General features: G+C 41.3%; 1 protein-coding gene and 1 long non-coding RNA gene across 3 annotated transcripts in view; both read left to right on the forward strand.

The window, feature by feature from the left end:
- Positions 1-4,535, forward strand: part of LOC136432089 (uncharacterized) — a 49,455-nt gene extending 44,920 nt beyond the window's left edge. For both annotated transcript variants that reach the window (XR_010755443.1, XR_010755442.1), the window contains exons 3-4: positions 3,359-3,547; positions 3,921-4,535. This is a non-coding gene — a long non-coding RNA (uncharacterized lncRNA). The remainder of the gene's footprint in view (positions 1-3,358; positions 3,548-3,920) is intronic.
- A 5,864-nt stretch (positions 4,536-10,399) lies between these two features.
- Positions 10,400-15,217, forward strand: LOC136432203 (macrophage mannose receptor 1-like). Its single transcript, XM_066423247.1, has 4 exons — positions 10,400-10,635; positions 13,685-14,098; positions 14,400-14,810; positions 15,033-15,217. The coding sequence occupies exons 1-4, from the start codon at positions 10,578-10,580 to the stop codon at positions 15,050-15,052; spliced, it is 903 nt and encodes a 300-aa protein (XP_066279344.1). The 5' UTR covers positions 10,400-10,577; the 3' UTR covers positions 15,053-15,217.
- The last annotated feature ends 12,372 nt before the right edge of the window (positions 15,218-27,589 follow it).

Below are 27,589 nucleotides of genomic sequence, written 5' to 3' on the forward strand. Positions count from 1 at the left end.
GAAATCGTTCGATCTGCGATTTCTCAATAATACTTTTAGAAGTGATACTCCCAGTTTTCTCTCGACCATCTCGTGATATATAGCCATCGGTGGATATTTACAATTCACAGAGCCCTTTTAATTAATACTTTTTGATGGGGTAGATTTTCGCTAAAATGAACGTGACCGTTTCTAGACGTCAACATAGAGCCGAAGCTCGTAGACTATGTGGAAGGGGGAAATGGCTGCTCTCTAGGCAGAGGGACAACTGCACTTAAAAAAAGGAAAATGTATATAACAAAAAAATGCAGTCATTGGAATATCTGCCCATAGTATTCGCCTATCAACGAATGGTTTTTGAAAAGCGGGTCTTCAGTATACAAAGTTGTAAAGTTGTTGAAAAACGCCATCATAGTTCCAAGGCCCCTTTGTCCAACGGCTCTGTCACATCCCCTGTACGTCAGGTTTACGGCAGGAAAAATGACCGGGGGCAATCTTGGGATAGTCGTAGATGTGTCATAAAGAATCCAGCTGTCATTTGATACAAAAGGTCTTCTAAGATCCTTGCCGACAGTTTAATCAGACCTTTGTTAAATATCCTTCCACAAAATATTAAGACTACTGTTAACGCTTGGAGGCAGTTTCATTGTTAATCTATGGTTTTGTTTGAAGCACGAAATACACTGTAAAGAGTTCCCAACAAGACTTGTGCCACTTTTAACCCCAGTGCTAACACCGATGACGACGTAGAAACGTAACGCTGGATGAACTTTCATAGCAGGGTATTCAGGTATTCATATCTAAGATATATACAGAAATGTATTAAGGAACATAAAAATATTCCTTTATTACAGGGTGGATGGGAAAGATGCAAAATGAGATCAAGAGTGTCCGGAATAACTTTGGCGGCATCAATGTTCAACTGTCAGAAATGAAGGTCAATATCAGTTTTTGTACCTGTTAGAGATGGTCGAACCACCCTATTCTAGTAAAACACATTAGCTTCTAACGTTGGGTAACATAAATTCGGGATTTTTCCGATAATGGTTGACTGAAATCAATCTAGCAGAACAATAAACCATCCTTTTTTTCTATTATTCTGTCAGTATCATGTACTATCTTTGCACTAATCATATATATGGTAGATTTTGTCTCTAGTCGTGCTGACACCATAATATTTCAACTTGAAACTACCGTCCGCCGCACGCACAATGACGGTACTGTCGGACAGGGGGGCACATTAATTCGGGAGAGAAGATTCGTCTTGAATATCTTACCGCTAATCACATTTTATACAGCAGCTATTCGTTCCATCCTTGGCTTGAGGAGAGTGCTATGGATATAGACGTGTCCAAGTAAAAAAAAATACACGAAAAAACGGCCGTACCGCACGCATCAGGCCTTCGGGAACAACCCGTGTGCTGAGTCGGTAGATCATAGAACGTCACTCAAAGTTCACCCCCACCGTCATGGAAATTTGTACATTATTCATCGGGGCGTTAGCTGGATGCCGTAGAAATGGTAATACTACTATGTCCATGTGTTTCTGCTTGTGCTAAGAGCAAACTTTGAGGAAAATATCGCCATCAGTCCACTATCACACACAACATTTAGACAAAAAAGTGTTCCTCGCAAACGTTTGTCGTCTGCCGAATAGCAGGATTCTGGGTAACGAATATGGCGGCGGGAAAATTCACCGTAGTGCCGTAGCCATTGGTTGTAGCAACAAAGAGGCGTTTTGATGATTAATCACACTTAGAGTCCAGTTGTAGGTTAGCAAAAGAGATTCTAATAAGTTGTATTGTAAATAATTGTGTTTATCAGGAAGCGGATGTGACATTTGTCTTATAAACCAGCGAACAACTATGTACATATAATTCTCCCACGAAGCCCTCAGACTGTGACAATAAGGGACGGAGAGTTTTTGACGTCGCCAACTTCTAATGCATGGTTATCGAAGCTTTTCAGACAGTGTTCTGAATGCGCTAGTCTGTCAAGTTTGCATTTCTAGCGGTATTACTGATGTTGCATCTAGCACATATCCATAAACACCCCGTTTTCGAAAAATCCCGAATTTAAGTACCCCGCGAATTTATGTTACCCAACGTTACATGTGTGTTGATAAACCGTTGACACACTTTAAGATTCTGTTTAGTAGGCAAGCGGTTGCACTGAGTAGGCCAAACATATCAGTCACAATGAAGTTGGGTTCGGACTTACATAGTATTTTTTGATTCAGAGCTATACATGGATGCATGGTATTCGTACAAGAGGTTTACGACACTAAATATTATATGGGCACCATTCAAACAGATATACACTGCTCCGTCAGATCCTCGCTGGAAATCTTGCCAAAAATTTCAGGGCGCTTGAGAGTGTCGCTTAGGAAATAGAAAAGTACACATAAACATACTCTCGCACTCACACACACACACACACACACACACACACACACACACACACACACACACACACACACACACACACACACACACACACACTCACACACGTGGGTGCACACACACACGTACACAAAGCGAGCACACAAACACACGTAATAGTGATTCACAGTGTTCAGCTACTACACATACATACACGTAAACAAACAAACATATAAATTTGTAGAAAGTTTTTCCTTACACCTATGTTTTCGTTTGATTGTAGGCTATTCCAGGTCAGATCGCCGTACTGGAAGCCAGTCAGGACGAGTGCTGCCCGACCGTGGAAGAACTGGGGTCCAGCATTAATGGGTCCGGCCTCCGGCAGCACAAGGTTGGGAGGACGTTGGACGTTGGCAAGGTGAAACAGTGGAGACCCCCTCACAAAAGGGTTTTCGCGTGATTCAGCGTGGAGAGGGCGCAGGCACGGGGATAAGGGGGGTCATCCTGCGGAGTCCGCGTGCACGGGTGGAGAGTCGGCCGCTTAGGCTGGGGAGATTGCGCTGGAGGGTGGGGGTTGGTGGGGTTGGAGGCTGAGGGCCCACGAGGGAGGGAACCCCCTGCAGGCAAGGGGGGTGAATCAGATTTCTGAGAAGGCCGCGAGCTCGGGGTTTGGTCGGTGGGCTTTAGACGCTTAACAGTAGAAAAGGGGAGATAAATCAAGCGGTCTAACCTCAGACTAAATCAGCTAATACTAAATCAAACCTTTTTGTTTGATGCATAACCAGACCACGAGATAGATCATAATAAACATTTATGATATGATATCACATATAATTTTTAAATAAAGACCGCGACAAAACACTGTACCTGTGACCCAGTATGATCACGTAGATAAGAACTTTTATGAAATTCGATTTTCACAACCGATTTAATCATTCATGCTACTGTTCTCGCTGTTAGTTTACTTTAGTAACTTACAGCACATGATATGCCAACAGAGCCAGATCAGACCATGAAGGAGGAGATACAACTGCTCCAGACCACCGTGGCTGAGATGGCTGCTAAAGACCAGAATTTCAGGGAGGAGATGCAGCAGCTGCAGAACAAGATGGCTGCTGAAGAGCGGAAGATCCAGGCTTTGGAGCAAAACATCCAACCTGTAGAAAGCAGAACATACATTGAACGCTGTAAGTAACTAAATTATTTGCTAGACTTCCATGCAAATGATCAGAGTATTTTCTTTTGTCAGCAATAAAAATTCGAAAGAAATGTTTTAAGTTCCAGTTCTGGAAGTGACAGCTTTTTTTGTGAACTTTTATTATCACCTACATCCGACCTCACAAGGGAAACCCCTACTTTTAAGTAAATAATTATAAGTGTGGTGGGTTACTTAAAGTCCAGCAGGTTTGATAATTCTCGGGGACATGGGCATAACCCCCTGACTGGTTGACGTCCCATAACGAAGGCACAGCATTGCAACCAGCTAGGTATTGCGTCTATCTTTGACATGTGATTCAGACAAAACTCACATTTCTTCTGTTTGCTTCTGATTTGCTTTAGGTGAGTCTGGTGTGCTTCAAACTCTCGATGCGACTTTCTCCACCGGTTTTGGCGAACGCTACCTTGACATGACCGCTACGTTCAGCAGGGCCTTCCGGACAACCCCCGTGGTGACAGTCGGCTTAGATTCGCTAGACGATGATTGGCGAACAAATCTTCGCGTCACAGCTAAAGTGTTGTCAAAATCTACAACAGATCTAACAGTGCGAATCGGCACGTGGTACAATTCACGGCTGTATCGTGTCGATATCCATTGGATGGCCTGTGCATAAGATGTAACAGTTGTTACATCCAGACCGTTTTTTTTGTGTGTGTGATGAAGACTTTTAACAAATAAAGTTACATTGACTAAGCCACTGTGTTAACGAGTTCAATTGAAATATATTACAACATCCATGTTGTAATATAGGTGTTCTTTTTGCTTTCTTTTTCGCTAGGTGTTTTTTGTCATTCATGTGTTTAGTGTGTTGTCAACTATTCTATTTTCCATAATGTACAAGTGGTGGCTAATATATAAGTTGTGTACAACTTCAGTAGGCCGCCACTTTGTCTTCGTCCATTCATTAATTTTATCTTATTTGATGTTTCTTTCAATAAAAAAATCGTGTTCTCCTGTTTTTGCGCTCTTGTGCATGTTTGCGTGTGTGCATACAATTTTGATCGTTTACATGTAGATATAAAATGAATGGGCAGCCACTTGGAGAAACGAGACGACCTTTCTGCTTTCACAGCAAAGTCAATACAATGTTGTCTGCAAGTTGACAGGCGTTGAAGACCTATAGATGGTGGAGAGCTTCGCTGTACGTCGTGAACTCAGAGAAACAATTGAGAAAATGGTAATTCGATATTTCTACATCACATATATCTATATAAGTTTTACAACGTTTTGTGCTACATATTTTCATGTGGATCATATAATGGAACACAACGGATACACATGGAACTAATACAGTAAAATAAGATTTTAAAAGTCCTTATTTTTCTTTAATTCACTGGGACTGTTCAAGCCTACCTAACGTAACATGACCTATTTACGTGCATAACCTATTTACGTCCAGTTTGGCTCATGTCCACATGTCGCGGTGTATTATGCCAAAGCCTGTTCTCATGAGCAATAAAGAACATCATAAGTATGATCCTTAGCCATCTCTTTCATTTTCGCACAGCAAAACATAAAGGCCATGCGTTTACCACGTGAACGCCACGTGCCGCGCATGTGGGGGAAATTTACAGATAAACATTGTTTTTTTCCATCCCGTTAAGCAAGTGGCCGGACAGACATAGTGATTTTACTATCATTTGTCTGCAGACTACTTTGGACAGGTACTGTGCATTTTTTTCTGGTCTATGTTCTTCAAGCATAGCGCTAGAAGGGAAAAGATTCAGAAGTGGACGATAATGGGTTACCCTAGCCCAATTCTTCATCATATACCTCAGTATAAATACATGCTCGCACGGCGTTAAACAGGCGGGGAAAAACTTACAGACCATGTATTTTCTTTTTAGAAGAGCTGATATTTCTGCCCATGGGTTTGAAATTTGGCTCTGTCCGCGCGGTTTTAAGATAAATACGTTTTGAATATATCGGACGTTAATTGGTCATGTTACATGTTCTATGGCGTCAATCTCGCTCACATCTTATTCCTAGACCTGTTGTCGTACCTCATCGTGAGTCACTACGGAACAGGCTGTGTGCAAGTGGCTTTGGACAGCATTGCTCTCGCTATATCACAGGTAACATTAAATATATCCACTATAACAATCGATAGAGTGGTTAGATATTGATATTGGAAATTGATTAGAGAACGAGTTATTGGGTTGTTTGGCTTTTACTGAAGTAATTAGGCAAAGCAATGTCGATCGTTGTTCAGCCTCGCTACCCTAGAACAATGTCATTTCCAAAGGTTGATACGGCGCCTCAAAGCGAAAAAAAGAGGACTGGAGGCCCTAGTGAGATATTTTCTCTTCGCAGATGGTTGCGCCCTCAGCGAACCAGATCTGAGAATATCTGTTGCCTATCAATAGCCAGTAAAGCCTTTGGGCTGACAATTAGCCTGAAGTAAACAGAAGTGATCCTTCAGTCTGCACCAGGGCGCTCACTACGAGACACTCACATTGTGATTGATGCAAAACAATTACATGCAAATGTTGTGGAGTCCGCCCACTTGAGGTTAAAAACCCCTACACAAATAGACACCTTTCAGTAAACAAGTTCGCAGAATTGCGAGATACCGGTCTAAACACCACTCCATCAGGACAAATCAAGTGCAACTCTGCCCTTGGAGCTTGCGGTAAGATAGTAGCCTATGTGGAAAAATGATGCAAGATAACGATAATAGAGCTATATATCTAACAAATCAGATGGTTATTTTGTCTTAATATTTTTGTTGAAATATTGCTGCAGCATGCCTGTCTCTCACCTTAAGTGCAAGCTCAGAGTGTTGGTATAAAACGTAGTTCCTTAGTCACTGACGAAAGATAGCGGATGCTGTCTAAAACGTCTGTTTCAAAATCTTATCCGGTTGTTCAAGGAACTATTTTTGGCGTATCTTATTACCTGGATGTCCAACCTTCATCAACGTGCAAGCTCAGTTACTGTGTATGAAGGCAAGCATTGGGTACTTTGCTCTTTGTTCTTTTGCCTGGGCAAACATTGTGTCAAGAGACACAGTCAAGTCCAGCTGCACAGTCGTGTCACGAGACACAGTCAAGTCCAGCTGCACCGTCGTGCCAAGAGACACAGTTATGTCCAGCTGCACAGTCGTGTCAAGAGACACAGTCAAGTCCAGCTGCACAGTCGTGTCACGAGACACAGTCAAGTCCAGCTGCACCGTCGTGCCAAGAGACACAGTTATGTCCAGCTGCACAGTCGTGTCAAGAGACACAGTCAAGTCCAGCTGCACAGTCGTGTCACGAGACACAGTCAAGTCCAGCTGCACAGTCGTGCCAAGAGACACAGTTATGTCCAGCTGCACAGTCGTGTCAAGAGACACAGTCAAGTCCAGCTGCACAGTCGTGTCACGAGACACAGTCATGTCCAGCTACACAGTCGTGTCAAGAGACACAGTCATGTCCAGCTGCACAGTCGTGTCAAGAGACACAGTCAAGTAACAGTTAGAAATTAGGTGTAGGAGTTATCAACTTTAAAATTTCAAACAAGTAATACATCAAATTTTTTTATCATTTTTCTAACACACAAATGTAAGATGAACATCTAACTTTTATCCCTGGTACCACTATTTTTGCAGATACAGTGGGTAGGAGGTAAACTTGGCAAAGTTAAAGTCTTAAAGGACTTAGGGTACCAAACCTACTCTGCACTGTATAATGCCTGTGTCTGTCCTATATTGGATTATGCTGCGGGAGTGTAGGGATTTAAAAGTTATGACAAAAGTCTTGTTATTCAAAATAGAGCCACCCGGTGCTTCCTTGGCGTTCATAAATTAGCACCTCCTTATGCTATTTTAATTGTGACATGGAACGTGTTTTTCAAAATGGCTAAGAGGCGATACGAGACTCATCAAAGATGTACTGTTTTCGCAATATGAACAAACGTGGGCTTATGAGCTTTGGCATAAGCCAAAACTGAGAACCTATGCATTGATAAAAGATTCATGCTCACAAGAGAGATATGTTACGCTCCCTCTAACAAGAGCCCAGAGATCTTTGTGTGCCCAGCTGAGAGCGGACATATCACCCTTATCTCTTGAAATAGGCAGATACAGTGCCACTCCTGAAGGCGATAGAATTTTCCACTGTGTAATCTACATAAGAAGTAAGACTGCAAGACGACCGTGAGTTGCAGGTTTCACAATCTGGAGACGTAAAGGCGTTTTGATTGTACAGGGTAACAACTAACTACATGGATGGATCTTTATTACTGAATGACCTCAAATATTAGATGACATATTGTATAATCTAATGTGAACCTAAGTTTTAGCTTGGCGTTGTTAACGATTTTATAGCTTACATGTAGTCTCGTGCATGTTTTCCATATGCGCTTCAGCTTTGTGCTGTTTTTTGTTAATTTTGTTTCTTGTATTTTAGCTTTGCGTTTTGTGTACGCCTTCATGTGTGTGTTTGACGTGCTTTGTGAAAGTTTGTATTGAACTTTGAATACTGTTCTCAGGGCTAACACTTTGTAATAGCCTTAAGATAGTTGGGTAGCTCTGGCTGTACTTTTTTTACAGTCAAGCAAATCAAATCAAAAATTCACACGCTACATTGTCATGCCGTCATACGGCTAGAGTCAAACTGATTTCAGTGACGCTGCAGTTCGTACAGCTGTCAATCTGTATGGTTATTTACAATCGGAAACAATGTTTATTCTAGTGAGCTTCACGATGAAGGATCCAATTATGCAATCAATGACTTGCAAAACCATCAATGACTTGCAGAAATACCTATCCCACTTCTGCTGTCACCTGGTAACAAACATGTACGGCTACTGTGAGTTAGCAGGATTATATATTGAGCGTCATGCCGTTACTAATGCGCAGAATAGTGTGTGCTTACGAGTTGTGGCATCAGAGTAGTACTACGATCTCTTTAACCCAGGTAATGCGGGCGTATACGGCAATGGTCAATTGAAATCGGACTCATTGTAAAATTGACTCCTGAGCCTTACAACCTAGAATTGACATATGGATCAAACATCTCTAATAAGTATACCCCATTTAGACCAGAATAATTTGACTCATCCACAGTAGACAGGTTACATTGACAAATGAGCACTCAGTTCAGTTACTAACATCCAAGTGCAGATAACTTTATTTCAGACAGCCACTGTAACTGGATTATATACAAAACCAAAGTTAGGGTAAAAGAAGAGAGAGTAGTGGTTTCCTTCGTACCGTCGAAGATAGTGTCCCTATCTCCAATAATTACGATATGTTTTGAAAATGCTGTCTGCATCAATCGTCTTTACCTCTAGAGCACTTAATGGCGAACCGTAGCGACTGGAGGAAGAGGGTAGACAACCTGCCCGACATGATCATGATGCATCAATCGACTTTAGTATTGCGTCAGTTCAACCCATAAGGTTTACAACACGCACCGCCCGCTACCTGGCCCTTCTCACGAAGATGTTAGTAAACCAAATAATTGTTTACCGCTAGCGCGCTCCTGCTTGAAGTGTTTGCACAACACGCCTCTGTCATCATAGATGTGATGCTGACTTGATAATTCTTAACTGATACCCACATCAATTAGAGCTCTGTATCATCGTATCTATAATCTGTATCCAACAGAAGCGGTTACGACGTGTAGACTAGCATTATGGCATGTTCCCTGTGCCTCGTTCACATGTAAATAAAAATGTTGCTGTCTTTGGTCAAGTAAGCAACGAAGAAAGTATAAAAAAATGGTAACGTCTTTTACAGTCATCATTGTAAACATTTATTTTCAGTGAGGTGGGTAAAATGACAGATCACGCTTATTTCTTTTTTTTTTGAAAGCCAGACAAGTCGTAAAATGTAAACAAAATAGCCAATTCATATCCACGATATTTAAAAATAGAGGCATTTCTAGTCTTTTCGCATTAAAAACAAAGAAGTCATTCAGATGGAACGTGCGTTCTATTCGGGGTCACCCGCGGTCATTTGCATGTTGCCATTGTAAATATTGTAACGCCCTTTCTTTCCAAAAATCAGAAGAAGAAAACCCCCTTCATTATAAAAACAAACCATAATCTGGACAGTATGTCTTTGCTGACATTTTGTTATGGAAGTGTAATATGTAATCAAGATATGATGACTTTGAATATTTGAGGGCGGGCATCAAGTACTCACCCCTCCTATCCGTGGGGCATTTTTGCCAAACATGGTATCTAAACACACAAGCAAAATGCGTCCAAACTCCGTAATTGGGGGCTTACATTTTCTAGAACTTATATCTCCAGATTGTGTCTTAGGTTGTTTTTTTTTTTGGATACGGTGAAAATAAGTGGATGGAACAATAACCATGAGTACACTTTCTGCCAAGCCGTCAACCTATATTAATGTTGTGGTGCGTTGTTCGTCCAACATATGTTGTGGGAATAACACGAAAGCAACAATAATTTGACTCATATTATGTCATAAAAACTATATAGCTAGCGACAGCATTTAGCACATTTCAATAAGAACGAGCCCTATATGTCATACGGATATATTGTTGCCAATGGCAACGGTTGAATATATATACACTACAAAACTGTAAAATTGACGTATCCGTCAATGTCCTTTTCTGGTTAACTTTTCCGTGTAAAAGCTAAATGAGGTAAAATTAAAAAAGAGAATATTGGGTTTTTACTTGTACCCGCGACGGTAATTGAATTTGAATGTCCCTTTCTCCATTGGTTTTAAAAGATTGCTATTTTTCCAGTATTGACTGGTCTAAATTCTGTTTACATCAAATTAGTTCAGGGCAGAAGTCCCACCTACGGACAGCACCTGGTGTGCCTCACGCGGATGTTAATAAACCAATAATTTTTTTCCGGTCCTGTTTGAAGAGTGTGCACAACACGCCTCTTCCCGGGGATGTAATGTTGACTGTAGCTGTATGGCGGCATGACTCAGCGCTCTGTATTCTCGCATATAAGGCCCCCATCTTACAGATGAAACACAGGTAACAAACCCACCACGAACCACAGTCCGACGTACCTCAACAGACGGTAACATGTGGAAGTTCCTGCTCTACGTCGCAGCTGTGATCGCCTGGTCGAAATCGACACAAGGTAGACATACAATTTGTAGCTACCCCGCATTAGTACCGTAGATATAGAAACTTACTGTAGAATAGCAATATAGAATGATTTTGTATTCATGTATACCTTTGTTACTCCGGGAAGGAGGATGACCTCCTTCTGGGAGTATTGGGAATGCATTTGTTTGCGCGTTCGCAGCTATAACTCACGATCCCGTTGTCGCACTGGTGTGTAACTTGGCATATCGTTTGCCTGGTTCGGCGTGGTGATGCACAATAGCTTTGTTACACCATAACTACTTTAAACGTCAATCCAATATCGTAATTGCACCCCTATAATTAATGCTATGTCCCACTGCCCTGCCATAGGGACCATGTTATAATCCGTTATGCATGACTGGAATACTTCAGGCAGATACGGGGTATAAATCTTCCTTACTTGCTGTGATCGTATAGTCACTGTTACATTGAAAAATAGACAACGTGCATCAACACACGCAACCTAGCAAACGATATACCAAGTTACATACCAATGCGGCAACGGGAATTGTGAGTTTTAGCTGCGAACATGTGTAGAGTGACCTCCAGTCTGTGTATTAAGTATGCCGTGTCCCTCGCAACTCGCATACAGTATGTGCGCACGGGACGGACGATGCATTTTTACGCACAGTGTGAAAATGGCAAATCTCTGGACCTTCAAACTTACCACACTTGTAGTTTATAATACGGAGGCTGTGACAATGTAAAAAGTTTACGCAGGGGATGAAAGATTGTTGAGAAATATATCTCAGAAAAGTGCGCGCGCCAGTGTCACTTCCGGGTGGTTAGATCCGGTGACCTTTGACCTTCGTGAAATGTTACGATAATATGAATTAGCCTTTTTTATTGCAAATAGCTTGATAGCTATAGATCAGGCCGGCCTGCAATAAATTGTGGTAAGAGGATTTACTGCATATTTGTGATTTCTGATACATCTTAGTTGTAAGGCTGAATGGTTCGTTGATAATTGAAAAGGGGCCATCTAGATCTAACTTTGTGACTTTTCCCGGAATTTCTAGATCCCATCTGTGCCATGCTGTAAAAACATACTTTTCAGCAGGTTGACCACTCCTGTATTGAAAGAAAAAGATAAACAAACACTTTTTCTTTACTTGCTCTAAAACACTACTTGGACTGAGCAGAGATGCAATTTGTGTGGGTCAATACTTGTACATACTATAAATACTTCACGGAGAATTGTGTCCTACGGACTCTTGTTTTACCTTACATTTGTATTTCGACATTGTTGTCAACATGCAATTAGCCTACGGGCATGAATTTGCAATAAACTATTTACAATTTGTAAACTGGAGTAATGGTTTTGGATGAGATTTTAAGAAGAGACCCAGAGAAACTATATATATATATCTAGTTCAGTAGCATGAAATAAGAGTATGATGGCTACAAGAAAAATTATCTTGCCGAGTACCATAAAATGAGTGCTAGTTTATTCAGCTAGAGAGACAATCTAGTCCAGTACCATGAAATGAGAGCGTTTAGGCTATTATTTCCTGATTCATTTACGATTTGTTTCGGAGAATTTACAAGGCCCTGTTTTTTCCCTAGCTTCGTTTTTGTTAAATTTTACCAGTCTTTTCGTCGTCATTATAGATCTGCCGCTAACCAGCGTTCGCGGTTTCTTCTGCGACTGTAAATCTTCTGTCCAATTTCAAGCTGCCTCCTTATCCATATGTTACCAATTTGCGAAGGAGTCGTATGTGCAGTGTAAGGTCCCAGGGTTTTCTAAAGTCAAGTAAATAACATCTATTAGCTATACATCGTTTTACTTACGTAGTTCCTTATTCTAAGACCATCAAAAGTTGTGTATCTAGTGAGTCTGTTATGGACCATATATGCATTAACAGGTTAGCAGATGGCTTGACAATATACTATGTCACTGATTCACTTAATCGAGCTCGCTTTTAGTCCTCTATTGACTTATTGCTTCTGCATTTAGCCCTTATTGTACACTCGTGATTTTTCTGCCCAGCCGTGCATCGTGCTCGTATATATTCACCCCGACCAATCGAATCAAGTGAATCGCATTGAAACTCAGATTCGTATCAGCCATTTCCTGACAAATCGCTTTCTAACTTGCGTTAACGATGACATCTGACCAAACAAACTCGCCAGTGAGATGGTGGAAGATGTCAGCTTCTAAAAGACGTTTTCAGATTTACAATTTTGGCACTTTGTTTGTGATTGAATCCGCCCGCGATTTAACTTCTAGTTTCTGCTTCTTTTCTCTAAATGTTAAATCGCGGGCGGATTCAATTACTTCCAAAGTGCCAAAATTGTCAATCTGAAAACGCCTTTTGGAAGCTGACACCTTCCACCATCTCACTGGCAAGTTTGTTTGGTCAGAAGTTAGAAAGCGATTTGTCGGCAAATGGCTGATACGAATCTGAGTTTCAATGCGATTCACGTGATTCGATTGGTCGGGGTGATATTACGCCTCATGGCATTGCCACGGGATACATTGCTCATGTCGTGACGAAGCCGCATTGCCCTTTTTTTGGTATGTCTCAACCGAGTCCTTTTTTTCTTTCTTTGGTAGCCCTGCTCAGACGTGCTGCAAACGATGCCGTCTATCTCCGCCATCTCTGCCTTCAGATTTAACATGGCATGCGATGCTTTATTATGACAACAACATGTAATTAACCTTAAACCCTAAGAAAATTGACAAATAAACAACAATAAGCAAACAAATCTTTAAAACTTACTCATTTGTCCCTATTGCCCAAACAAACTAATATGGAAGTGGAGTTCCACGTACCCACCACAACATAAAAGCATCACTTATCTATTTCAGTGTGTATGACTTGGACGTTTTTCCTTCACGTTGATCCTATCCAGAAGAGTCCCGTTATTACTTGACGTACTGTTTAAAGTACCAAGGCCACTTCAAAATAACGTATCAAACATATATCTTCAATAGCAAGGTAGAATTATGTTTCAATACGTTGATTCGATACGACAATAATGAACTAAATTATAGCAAATTCATCCGAAGTAAGTTCTTGTCATCTTTTCGACTCCAGGCGTAGCTACGGGGTGTCCAGATGGCTACTCGTACCTCGCACATACCCACATGTGTTACCGTGCCTACGCCAGAAAGAATACCTATGTCCAGGCCACGACGATCTGCCAAGCCGACGGCGGCACTCTGGCCATGCCTCGCGACGGCACCACCAACGACTTCCTCATCGCTTTGAAGAACACCGCCAACCCGTCTACGCGGTTCTACTTCGGACTGGACCGTAGGGACGGATCGTGGAACTACGTGGATGGCGGAGAGCTGAGCTACACCGACTGGGGGGCTGGGGAGCCGAATAATGAAGGTGGAGACGAGCACTGCGCTGACTACCTACCTGCCGCCCATGGCGTCGCCAACAAGAAAGATAAATGGAACGACGCACCCTGTTCCAAGTTTGCTGGTTTCATCTGTGAAACTGGTAGGTCTGAAGTACTAATGCTAGAAGAGTGCGTTGTCGCTAAATATCACTTGTCTTTTTCAGTTTGTTTGACATGGATGTTTTCATTCCCCATAGATCCTATGTGGGACAGAGACGACATATCTTTGCGCATTGTTTGATGTACCATGTCCACTTCAAAATAACGTATCAAACATCTGAGTAAAAGAAACAAACATAAACATATGTTCTAAATTCAATGATTCGATACAAAAATGATTCCATGCGTTATGAGATCTTATGATATTTCATCCAAGATAAGTTCTTATCTTTTCGACTCCAGGCCCAATAGGATGTCCAGATGGCTACTCGTACCTCGCACATACCCGCATGTGTTACCGTGCCTACGACAGAGAGAATACCTATGTCCAGGCCACGACGATCTGCCAAGCCGACGGCGGCACTCTGGCCATGCCTCGCGACGGCACCACCAACGACTTCCTCATCGCTTTGAAGAACACCGCCAACCCGTCTACGCGGTTCTACTTCGGACTGGACCGTAGGGACGGATCGTGGAACTACGTGGATGGCGGAGAGCTGAGCTACACCGACTGGGGGGTCGGGGAGCCGAATAATGAAGGTGGAGACGAGCACTGCGCTGACTACCTACCTGCAACCCATGGCGTCGCCAACAAGAAAGATAAATGGAACGACGCACCCTGTTCCAAGTTCGCTGGATTCATCTGTGAAACTGGTAGGTCTGAGTTATTAATACTAAAGGGATGCGTTGTCCTTTTCAGGTCGAACTTCAGTTTAAAAAGAAGGTTCACTGATGGAATAAACATGACTTATTTGCAAAATTCCCTTAACAAAAATTAATATGAATGATGAAGTTCTCATAAATGTGTGCACGAATGAGATGATTCCACGTAATCAGTCTTGTCAGATTAATCTAGAAAACATTTGTTCATTTCAGGTAACATACCATTCGAGTGACGTCACAACCCAAGTGTTCCACATGACAACAACCAGCCAATGGCCGGTACATGTACATGCGTGCCTTGAAAATGCGTTTTTGTGACATCTATAATTCAACTAGAGATAGAAGTACTGTAAATCGATAGAAGACGCTCCATCAATAAAACACCACCATGAAAATGATATTCACCGTTTCGGTCCATCTTTGATTCACGCCTTTTATATTACAGGAACGCAATCTTCTCATGTGTATTTCTTAACTACATATTTTAAACTGTACTGTACTAGTACTGTACATAACGTATAACTGAAGAGAAAAAAAAACAGGTTGAGTATGATAAAGTCACTAACTCGTAATAATCTTCACATGTAAATATTACTGATATACCAAGTGCGCATATGAGTGCTTTCTGATAGCGGATATTTGCTCTGCGACTTATATTTTATATATGATTGTCAGTACGTGATTCTGATTGTATTGGCCCACCAGACCTAACCTGTTCCTCTACAAGAAAAATATAAAAATTGTGTGCAGGAACAATACGTCCCAATCAGATGCATCAAAAAATGATTTCATCAGGCAATAGGAATACCAGTAGGTGGAACCTATGGGGGCTCACGTTTGACAACTACTGTAAATGTATACATGTATTTAACCCTCATTTTTGACCCCAAGCATGGATTTTGACGCGCTATTTGAACATGTTTGATCTGAAAAAGAATTCCTTATGTGACTTTGTCAATAGACATATTTTCTAACCTCTCCTAATTTTCTAGGGAGATCGGCATAAAACTGTTGACATTATATAGGAAAGTCTGTGTTGAGTCTGCTGGGGTCATTTTTGACCCCAGCAAAAATTATGTGCTGAATTTGAGACCTGCCCTCTGTAACTCCTAAACTGCTAATTGTTTGACCACCAAATTTGCAGAGGATGATGCACATGTGAATCAATATTACAATGACAGCTTTCATGTGATTATGACGTAATATGACGTCATTATGACGTAATTTATGTGATTCTATCCGCCATCTTGGATTTTGACCGATGACGTCATCAAATCAGCATTGAATATCAATGCCAAATCATGAAAGTTACATTGGACTGCATAAGATGATAACAATGTAAGACTAGAGTTCCACGACCTCATACCTTCGCCGACTGATGTTAGCCTTTTCGAGTGAATGCTTATCACTCAGTGTATGTAGATAAGGTGCCCACCATGTGCCCACCAGGAGCTTGCCTGATGTCCGACCGTCTTTCGCGGGGCATTCGGCAGGGCCCTGTCCTGTTGGACCCCAAAGGGGTCACTACAAGACACAGTCAGAGCAACTGACCGGTACCTGTCAAAAACCTGCCAACGAAGGTGACAAACGTTTACAAAAATGCCACCGAGTGCCCACCGGAGCAACCTGGGACCCCGCGGCAGGGTAGCGCGAAGGAAACTTTTAGTTGTGACCACGACAGCCGGTGCCCCCCAGACGTCAGAACCAAGCCGGGGCTACATCCCCGATGTGACCGTAACATTAGTAACACTAACAACTCGACCAGTTTGGAAAGTCTGATATATAGTTCCTACATGGAAATAGGAAGCTAACATGTTGTTGCCTAGGTCCCCTCTCCCACCGCACGACCTGGCCCGCTTGACGTCATACAATTGACCCCATGATCACATGATCGCCGCCTTCCTAACGTTTATCAAATACAGAAAATGCTCTCTAAACAGCATCTTGTGAAATAGAGTCCCGAATACTATATTACGTAATGAATACGAACCTTCTTTTTCTGCTCGCGATCGTCTAACTTTCGCTCCTCTGATGCTGACCTTGACATCTTCTTTCTCCCCATGTTGTCGCGACTTTCGATAAGAGGTTACAAACCTCTAAAATCGCTAAGAAATTTGCTGTTTTCTGACACAAAGAACTTCTCACAAATGTAGCCATATCCTTCTGGATCCTTCTGGGTCCCGGGCAGACGGTCATGTAAGTGATACCCCCTGGCCTGCAGGTGGTGCCTGGATAAGTGATTAATGGCCACCAGAGTGGGGAAACAGTCCTTGCCAGTGACAGCAAGACATCCGTGATTAATCACCGCCAAGCCGAATAAGCCAGGTCTTGCAGCAAGAAGCTTACGCCAATTGTAGAAATTTCCTTTTAAATTATGTTAATGAGGCCTTGTCCTGCATGATTTCTGTCTGATATCATGTGATACAAGAATGAAATTCCAATCATTCACTATTGTGGTATTTTCAATTAGTATTTTCTTATCAATCATGCAAAATAGGCAGTTATTAGCATCATTGGTATCTATCGATACCTCTCTCTTTTTCAGCTATATATGTCACATGTTTGGGAGTCCTATTTTGAAAGGCAGCAGATTTATAGACTTTCCTTGCTAATTATGCAAATTAGCTCCTTATTTGCATAATGAGCATTCGTTCATGTAAAGCATTAATCAAGCTATCTACATACCATAAATCAAGACGATCCGTTGACCATAAGTCAAGTTATTCATGTCCAAAGGTCAAAACAAATACATTAAAAACAACCACTGCAGCTCCAAACAAGTCACTAGAGGGCCCAAACTTACCCAACTTACTTCATGTAGCATGGACTGTCTACCACACAAAAATCATGACCGTAGCACTTGCAGAAAATTTGACCTCAAACTTTGGAGCTCTGCTGCAGTATCTTAGGTACCCGCTAGGAGGCCCATCATTGAACTTGACCTTCTCCTTTAATAAACTTACCTATCCACTAAATATCGTGCACAGCCATCAACAGCTTTTCGAGTTATCCTGTCAACAAGCAAATACGCATACATAAACAGCCCGCTGCAGTACCGCAGGAACATGCCAGGTGACCCATTTTTGAACTTGACCTCTGTTACCACAATCTCTACGTACCCACCATAAATCATGCAGGTCCATCAACAATACATCGAGTTATGTTGTCTACATACAAACACACTAACATAAAAAGTCCACTGGAGTACTTTAAGTAGGGAGGGGTGTTAATACCAAATACCACTTTGGCCCTAATTTCCTGATGCAACAAGATGTTCTAAGCACTTCTATGTAATTACGAAAATTACTTTTTGTACCCTGAAAATGTGTTGTTGTTTTTTTGCCAACATGCAAAGCTTATCAACTTATGATGTGGTATAACGTAGAAATATGTTCATGATGGTCCATTTAATGGTGTTTCATGTAGCATGCCATACCGTAAGAGTACTTTGAACTTCAAAAGGTGGAGTGGCAATGTCATGATATAGGTCAAAGGTCACCAAAACGATAAGAAACGCCTATTTGGGCAAAATTTCACAATATTCTCACATTTTGTGAAGTTCAATGTAGAAAAAGATGTTTGTTATGGTCCCTTTGACTTACCTGTGGTATCTCATGCCATAAAGGTGCTCTGCATCATAAAAGAGATTGTATGTCAAGGTCAAATTGTAGGTTAAAGGTCACTAAATGTTCCAGAATCACATGTACCGTCCGTTTCCGATATTTTCTCGCAAATATTCATGATGTTGGGGGGGGGGGGGGTTCGACTATTCAGAATCATGTGGGAAGTTAGTAGACGCAACTTACCATGGTCACCATAAATAGAAGAGTCACGGTCACATTCGAATCAAGGTCATTCACAATACGAAAGGTCATAGCATCCCACTGAAGTTATCTCAACGCATCAAGCCATGGAATTGCATTGTTTCACTGTTCTGTGCCAAATTTGACAGCTTCCCAACTTTTGGTCTTGTACAATGTACAAATATATTCATGATAGACCATTCAAATTATTTTTGTATGTGTCATATCGTATGAGTTTGTTGAATCTTAAAATCTAACGTCAAAGCCATATTGTAGATCGTGGGTCATCAAAATGCTCATTACCTTTTTTGTCAAAAAAATCCCACGTTTGGTATAATCTGTCCCAAGTGCTTTGCTATCTGGTTGTCTTGTAGGATTTCCCAGGGCCTTTGCGACCGTCAAAGCCACATCACACTAGAGACAAAATATTTGCAACATAAGGGTCAGCCATTCCCGCCGAAATGTATCATTCTAATTGGGGGCAAATTCAAACAACATATACAAATTGCAATATTGTGTTTTTAATGTGATGTGGCTTTGACTAAGTGACGAAACTTGCACTCACCATAATTGAAGTTTGGCAGGCCCAGCACTAATGAGGTCAAAAGATAAGAAGAAACTTGAAGGGAGGCCCAATGGTGTATTGTCACTTAAGAAGGATATCATTGAATGCATAATTTAGCCTTGCAAGGGCTGGTAAATTCCAGCAAACCAGGTCGATGCCTAGAAGAGTCTCGGCCCTGGTGTAAGAGACCACTGGTTGTTCTGCAACAAGAACAATTGGGGACGAACACATTGGCTGCAGAAATTAGGCCCTTCACATCAGTTTCCTCGCCAATATGAATCGGTCACAGTTCAAAAGGAGTGAGAAATGGAATTTAAACTATCATTAATCTTCATTAATCTGTGGTGAAATGGAAAAGCTGTTGGGCAATTTTCAATGAGAACAAATCAGGAAGGGAGTCCCAAGAAAACAAGTTTGGCAAGATCGGAGACTGAAAGGAAATGCAATTCTTGCATTCTATATGGAATGACCGCAATGGTTTCTGTAAGGAAAATGTCTCTAGGAAGTGGGAGCGATCAATGAAACAAAAGATGTGAGGCAAAAGGATTTTGCCAGACCATGCAGAAGAAGGAGACGGAACGTAACGGAACTGAATACTGATACTGGATTTGTTGGGTCATGATACAAAGAGGCTACGGAGGAGGGTAAGAAGTATCACACAGGTGATGACAATGTAATTGGCCTGGCCGGACACTGTACCCTACGATTCGCAGGTACGCCAGGCAGGAAAGGCTATTCTGGCCCTCACCTTTTCAGAAATTAAAGATCATGGTGACATGCACAGATGCTATATCATGGCGATGGGAGCAATAAGAAGGGGTGCGGATCACGATTAGTGGTAAATACTGTGCTTCCCTACTCTCCCAATCTCTTCTGATACAAGAGAACATTTTGTACTGCTGAGAGTGAGAGTCCTCGATATGCTACCCATTGTCACCTCAACTGTTAGTCATCATGGGAAGCTAAAGTTTACTGGCGCTATCTAGATATCTTCAATGTAAGACATGGTTAAGTCACCAGGCTGTCTTTGCCCAAAATGTCTCCAGTTTTCAAACATAGGAAGAATGATAGAAATCTGCTTAGGTTAAGGTGTAGTGGCATAAAATGTGGCTATGCTGATGGACACGAGATCAAGAGGTCTGATTCACGGCATTCCTGTCGGTTGTATCCTTGTCCTTTACACGACTTTCTTCACTCCATCCAGGGGTAAAAATGGGTACCTGACATCAGTTATGAAGGTTAAGGCAGGGGAGGGATGAGCACCTTCTCCCATTACCGTGCCCCAGATAAAATGGATAACAAACCACTGCCAGAAAGGCTATGGGATGAACGCACAACTAGCTTTATCTTTATGAGGAAAGAACCTGAGCCAAAACATTTTGAAGTACCAACCTCACATTTTACTTCCGTGGCTTATGTGTTAAAAATATGTCAGTGGGTTCGTATTACCCTTCTTATGCTGAATGACGTTGATTCCATTGTGAAAGTGACTCTCGTACTTATGGTGCACATAGTAAGTTGTGTCTACTAACTTCACAAATGAGTCTAAACAGACTAAAATACCCCCAAAACATGAACATTTGCGAGAAAATACCGGAAATGGTTGGCACAGGGTGATTCTGGAGCATTTTGGGGATCTTTAACCTTTTTTGACCTTGACATAGAACTTGTTTTATGGTGCAGTATGTTGCAGAAGTGGTGACACGAGAAGAAGAAGAAGTATGTTGAGTCCATCTATAATGTCATTTATGACATGACATACCACAGGAAAGTCAAAGGGTCGATAACAAACATCTTTTTCTACATCTAACATCACAAAATGTGGGAATATTGTGAAGTTTTACCAAAAATAGACATTTTTTTACCATTTTGGTGACCTTTGACCTGTTATATGACCTTGACACTCCACCTTTTGAAGTGCAAAGTACTTTTATGGTATGGCATGCTACATGAAACACCATTAAAGGACCATTATGAACATATTTCTACGTTATACTTAATCCAAAGTTGATAAACTTTGAATGTTGGCAAAAAAACACCCGTTTTCGGGGTGCAAAAAGTAATTTTCGGGGTAGGATGGGGTTTTCGGACTTGATTTCACATTTTTCCACATTAATGTATTCCCAACACATGGAGGCATTAGAAAATTAGGGCTAAAGTTGAATCTGAACATTTTCGTGAAATAGCACCCCTCCCTAATACCAAAATTCATGACCATCTATCAAGCCCATCTTGAGTTAAAGTATTTTCTCATTAATTATGCAAATGATTTCCTCATTTGCATAGTTGATATCTATTAACATTTCTCTCTTCCTCAGATACATATGTCACATGTTTGAGAGTCCTACCATGGAATTTGGCGGCTGTCTAAACTTTCCTCATTAATTATGAAAATTAGATATTGATTTGCATAATAAGTAACTAATCATGTACATCATCACTCAAGCTATCTACTTACCAAAATTCATGACCATCCATCAAGCCCTTCTTGAGTTATTCCCTTTCAAAGTCTGAACCAAAACCTGCTCCTGCAGCTCCAGAAAGCCACTAGGGGGCCAAAACCTATACCATTTACTCTCTGTCCAAAGAGCTATCTACCACTAAAAAATCAGTTCCATAGCTTGTCCAGAACACGAGATATCAAAACAGGAAATTCCGCTGCAGTACCTTAACAAGCCGCTAGGGGACCCAGAAATAATCATTTCCAAGTCTTATCAAGACCTACCCACCTACCAAATATCAAGACAACCCATCCAAGCCTTCTTGAGTTACGCTGGTGGTTACAAACATACATACATACAAACGCTACCCTCTGCATAACCTTCTCGGCGAAGGTAATTAGTTCAGTGCTTCGATGACTGGCTTCCTACGGCCTTGCACTGAGCGAGTTCGTTAAAAAAATGCGGTAGAGGATATACGTACTTATAATATACTAGAGAAGCAGCATTGCAATGCAGTCTCCAATGGAGTGGCAGAGCTTTGAAACTTGTTATCTCCATGTAGTCGGCATAACTCAAGAACCCCCTGGATGGATTATGATGATACTTGGAATGTGGGTAGGTGGTGAAAAGACGATAGTGAAGGTTGATTTTCGGCCCTCTGGTATGTGACCTTGTTTAAAGAGAGTGAAAATCCAGTCAAGAGAAAGGTTTACAAACAACAGGGAGTTAGGCGGGAAGACAAACAAACAAACAAAGAAACAAACAAAGGTTGCGTTTCAACCCCATCCTTGTGCCAAATTTCAGCTAAAGGGCCGGAACTATACTACATGGAAAGATGTTGAAGAATATTCGGATACGTTTCAAGAATTAAAATCAAATTGAATCGAATTGAACATATAGGTTCCAATGGGATTACTATTAATAATCTTTATTGCATGTTTATTGTTTATTGTTTATTGTTTATTTAGATTTTTCACAAAAGTGAAGGGGAGGGCAAAACATGTGCTTGCGTACCTTTACAAGTTGTAAATGCACTGGAGGCAACAGGGGGCCATACATGGGGTAATTGAGAGAATAGAATAATAATAATAACGTTAACGTCTAATACAATACTAAGCACTACACTAAATGTCCTACTGTATATCTAGTTTCTAGTGGCTTCTCTCTTTTTAAAACACATGGCGACATAATTACATACTTCTTCCATTACATTAACATCTGTGCATGACATCTCAAGTATCTAAAAGTATTTTGCTTTGATACTGTCTTACATCTCTTGTCAAGCTGAATTGATTTGAACAGTGACTGACGTTCTTTTTCATACAATACACAGTCTAGTAAGAAAATGTATTTCATCTTCAATACTTGAGTTATTACAAAATGTACATAATCTGTCATGTAGAGGGGTACGGCTATGTAATGGATGGTCACTGATACGAAGTTTACACATGGCTCTACGATTTTTGAAATTTGGAATGTTGCTAATTAAATGGATCCAGGTCTTGTTTTCAATATAGCCCCTGGATTTTTTCATGATAAACCTCACTTTTCTGAGGAAACTTTATTGGAATCCTAAGTATGGGTGCAGTATTTTTTCTAAAGCACCTCCAGGGGTGCCAAAGAATACATACGATCCGTACGGAATACATACGAATTTTACGGAATACATACGATCCATTACTAGAAACATACGATCCTTACGGAATACATACGATCCAGTACGCAGAATACATACGATCCTTACTAATTTCGAGAAATGGGTCTGGATCACGTGACATCGGCGGCAAATTCAAGATGGCGGACTCAGGAGAAGGTGCGTACATCCATTTCTTCCTACAATAACTTGGCTCTAAAGAACTTTAAGAGCTTACTCCAGCCTGCTAAACACCAAAAACATTATCCCGAACTAATGTGGGCTTCTAAGGCGACATATTATATATAGATCAACACTGCAATCAATCAATCAATCAATCATTCGCAGACATCAGTGTCTGAACACTGCGGCGCATAGAAAAAAAGGAAAAGTTACGATGGACCTTATTTTCGCGAAACAGAAATCAAAATGCATAGTTTTAGTGATATTCGAAACCAAGACCGAGGGAAAAGTGTTTTATTTGCGCCTTATTTTCAGGAATTACTTCGTATCCAGGATAAACTTCGGTGTGAGACCACGAAAGCTACCGACGTCTTGAACACTCCAACAACCGACAACGTTGTGGTCAGTCAGGACTTGTGCGTTGAAAATGTCTCCAGACATCATTTATATAATATTGCGGGACGTTTTCCTCAGAAAGTGAAGCGAAAGGGTAGTGGAACAGTATGGGCGCATATGGATAGGCAAAACTCTGGCATTTTGGTGACGATTGCAGCAAGATTTGACTTAACACGATCAAGTGACTGATGAGGTGAGATCTTCTTTTTAAGCATTTTTGTCATTTCTGAGAGAAAATTTTCAATTAGAACTTTCCAGTGGCCAAAGACAGGACCTAAGAAAAGTAAGTTACAATGTTGCGAGTTCCTGAAAAGGTAAAGGATTACATGGTTGTTGATTTTTGTTCAGAGCGAAAAGATATAGCGTTAAAGTTGTTGAAGGATTGACACAGTAACGTTTCATGGCGAGGTCGGAAATCGGTCGGAAATGCGTCGGTAAGTGTATTTGAGAATAAGTCGGAAAATTGCGGGTTCGCATGGAATTTGGTCGGGATTGAGTCGGTTGATGGGTGCTACCCGACGAAAGGATTAGCGGCCATTGACATGATCATCCTGTCAGTAATTATTTGTATTAAACTATTGACAGGATGATCCTATGATGCATACATCCTATGGTGTTCTGAATTGTTTTGACACTCTTCAGCGTTCGAAATACCCGTCTGCAATCTGGAAAATGCAGAAAGATTTTCAAGATTGCAGAAGAAAAATTAAACAATCTGCAATTTTGCAGAAGAAAAAAGTGCAAGGGGTGGGGGTTTCGACACTTTCCGTGATAACTAAGGAGACGAATCATGTGAAAAAATGTCAAATTTGTGCTTTTCCGTCAACCCTCGCTAATATCAGCTAAGGTCGCGATCCCGAAGTCGGAAAAAGTCGGGAAAACAATTCCCGGATGTTTCTAGCGTTTGGGTTTGAAACTTTTGTAGTGAACATCATACAGGTGTGCCTAAACTCCACATTAGGCCACAAACAACCAGAACTGATGATTAAAACCAGGTCTAATTAATATAATAATAAATAATTAGTAATATTATTAACCACTACATGGAAAGTGCAAACAAGACAGTAACTGCATGTATAAAATTGTACAGAAACACACCAAACTAGAATGGCAACCGTTTCGGGAAAATGCAAGATATTCCCCTCCAATTACCTACACCTCAAATATGACATCCTTAGCATTCAGCCTCTGTGAAAATGAAACCGTCCCAAACAGCCGAATGCCGTCTGTGACGGGCGTCCACTGAAATTCTATGTGTCCTGAATCATGACTGCAGACCGACTTGGACGGGTTGTAAATCTCTTGATGACACGTCTTGGACGGTCTGAACGGCCTGAAAAACGCCGGACGCGTCTAGATTGGCTCATTTGACGCCGTAGAAAACGTCCCAGACGTCTTAGACAGCGTTTCTGACGTGGACGCGTCTAGATTGGCTCATTTGACGGCGTCGTTGACGTATTCTACAGTATCCTTATGTTATTTGTATTTTGTGGGGTCCAAACAAGATACTCAGTTTGATAATTGCTACCCCGTAATCGGAGTCGGAAGGGCGGTAAGATTCTGCCAGACGTGCCGTGGGTTGGTGGGTTGAAATCATTTTCTGTTGTCTAGATATACATTTTCATGTAGCATCTTCATCGTTTATTAAAACAACATATATTGTAAACAGGTATTCTACAATTCTTATGTGCCTTTTTTCCCCGTGGTATTTAATAGCAACATCCTATTTTATCATTTTTTTTGTAAGTGGGGAGGGCACCGTGAGACCTCGTCGGTAACTCTATTAAAGATCTGCCTTTGTATCATTGTAAGGAAACATCAACATGAAATACTTGTTCACTTACCAGTCTCCGCTAATAGTAGTAATATAAACTCAGCCAGTTGATAAAACTCAGCTTCTTTGGTGATATCCCTTTTTTCTACCGACGGAAGTTTGTTGACTTTCGAACCACCTCCTTGTTCGAACCAAAATCGCAGCGGGCCCGCCACGGCAAATAATGTTCTTATCATGATTCTTCTCACAATCGACGTCTTGTTTGGCAATATAAACTCAGTCACCGGAATAAAACCAAACCCCAGATGTTGCAGAAAGATACAGCTGCTTTTAGAAGTAAATTCCATCCTCCAAAAGTGCGCGAAATCCAAGAAATGGGCAAAAAAATACAGCAAAACGAGCACTGACTGAGCAAATGGTCTGTAACAGTTAACGGTCAAATCGAAACTACCGCTCAAATTTGCGCATGTGCAGAAGCTGAAAACGTGCTTTTCACACGTTAGAAATGACGACAGGCGGAAGCGTCGGGTGAGTAATTATTTTATAGCCCCGTCCGACGCTGTTTCTGACGTTTCCAGCGGCCAGGAAGGCCGCCCCGGCGTCCAACTAACAAACGGGCAGGACGGCCTGAACGCGCGCGACGTGTCCGCCGCCGTTTCTGACAGGACAGACGGCCTGGGACTGGCTCCGACGCACTAAAACGCTCTTAGACGGCGTCCAAACATTTTAGACGGCTTCTTTTTTCACAGAGGTGACTGTAAGGGTATGATGAAGTTTCTGCATGAAATATGCAAACGAGGCCCCCATTACTAGCATATTTTATGGCCAGGTTTTCTGACCTTTCCTAATAGTACCTACATGTCAAATATGACATCCGTAGCTTTCACGGTAAGGGAAATACAAGTTTATGCCCAGATTATGCACATGAGGTCCATGTTAGCATAATTTATGACCAGGTGTATTCACCTTTCCTAAAGGTACCAACAACTCAAATATGACATCTGTAGCTTGTACGGTAAGGAAAATTCAAGTTGATGCCTACATTATGCAAACGAGGCCCTCATTAGCATAACTTATGGCCAGGTTTTCTGAACTTTCCTAATGGTACCTACATCCCAGATATGACATCCGTAGCTTTTACGGTAAGGAAAATACAAGTTTATGCATAAATTATGCAAATTAGGTCCTCATTAGCATAATTCATGGCCAGGTGTGTTCACCTTTCCTATAGGTACCTACATCTCAAATATAACATCCGTACCATGTAACATAAGGTACATATAACTTTCTGCAATACCATTAGTAGAGCTATATACCGCCGCACATCTACTTGGTTTTTGGCAGAAGAAGAAGAAAGAAAGAAGAACAGGCAAGCAAAAACAGTATATCCCCCTTCCCACTGGAAGTGGAATATAATTAGTGTATGGATAATGTATAAACCATTACACGGGGGTAAGTACAAACAATACTGGGGGAAAGAGAATGCCACAGAGTCTGGTATGGACAACCATATACGTGTATCATAGTACCTAATGTTTATTTATATTACAACAACCTCAATGAATTACAGTGCCCCTCATACCCTTCAAGGTTTAAGTAGTATAGGAGACAATCAAGAAAATTATGTTTTCGGAGTTTTGTTTTTGCCTGTTCGTTAACAGGATAACTCTAGAAGCCATTGATGTACATTTGTATGTGTATCTTTATGATACTAGGTATGTTAGTACATGTAGGCAAAAGGAAGAAATAATTAGATTATGAGGCCCCCTGCCACCTTCCCAAGGTACTGCAGTAGGACTTCAAGTTTTCATATCCTGTGTTCTGGACATGACGTGGTCATCATTTTTTAAAGGTAGATTATTGGGCTCATGCTGGCCCCCTAGCAGCTTTTCATTAACAGCTGTTTGAGACTGAACGGAGAATAATGCATATATGATTTGAAAGTTTTGATTTGCAGATACCTAACTGATGATTC

This window comes from Branchiostoma lanceolatum, chromosome 4 (genome assembly GCF_035083965.1).
Source record: "Branchiostoma lanceolatum isolate klBraLanc5 chromosome 4, klBraLanc5.hap2, whole genome shotgun sequence".
Lineage (NCBI taxonomy): Eukaryota > Metazoa > Chordata > Leptocardii > Amphioxiformes > Branchiostomatidae > Branchiostoma > Branchiostoma lanceolatum.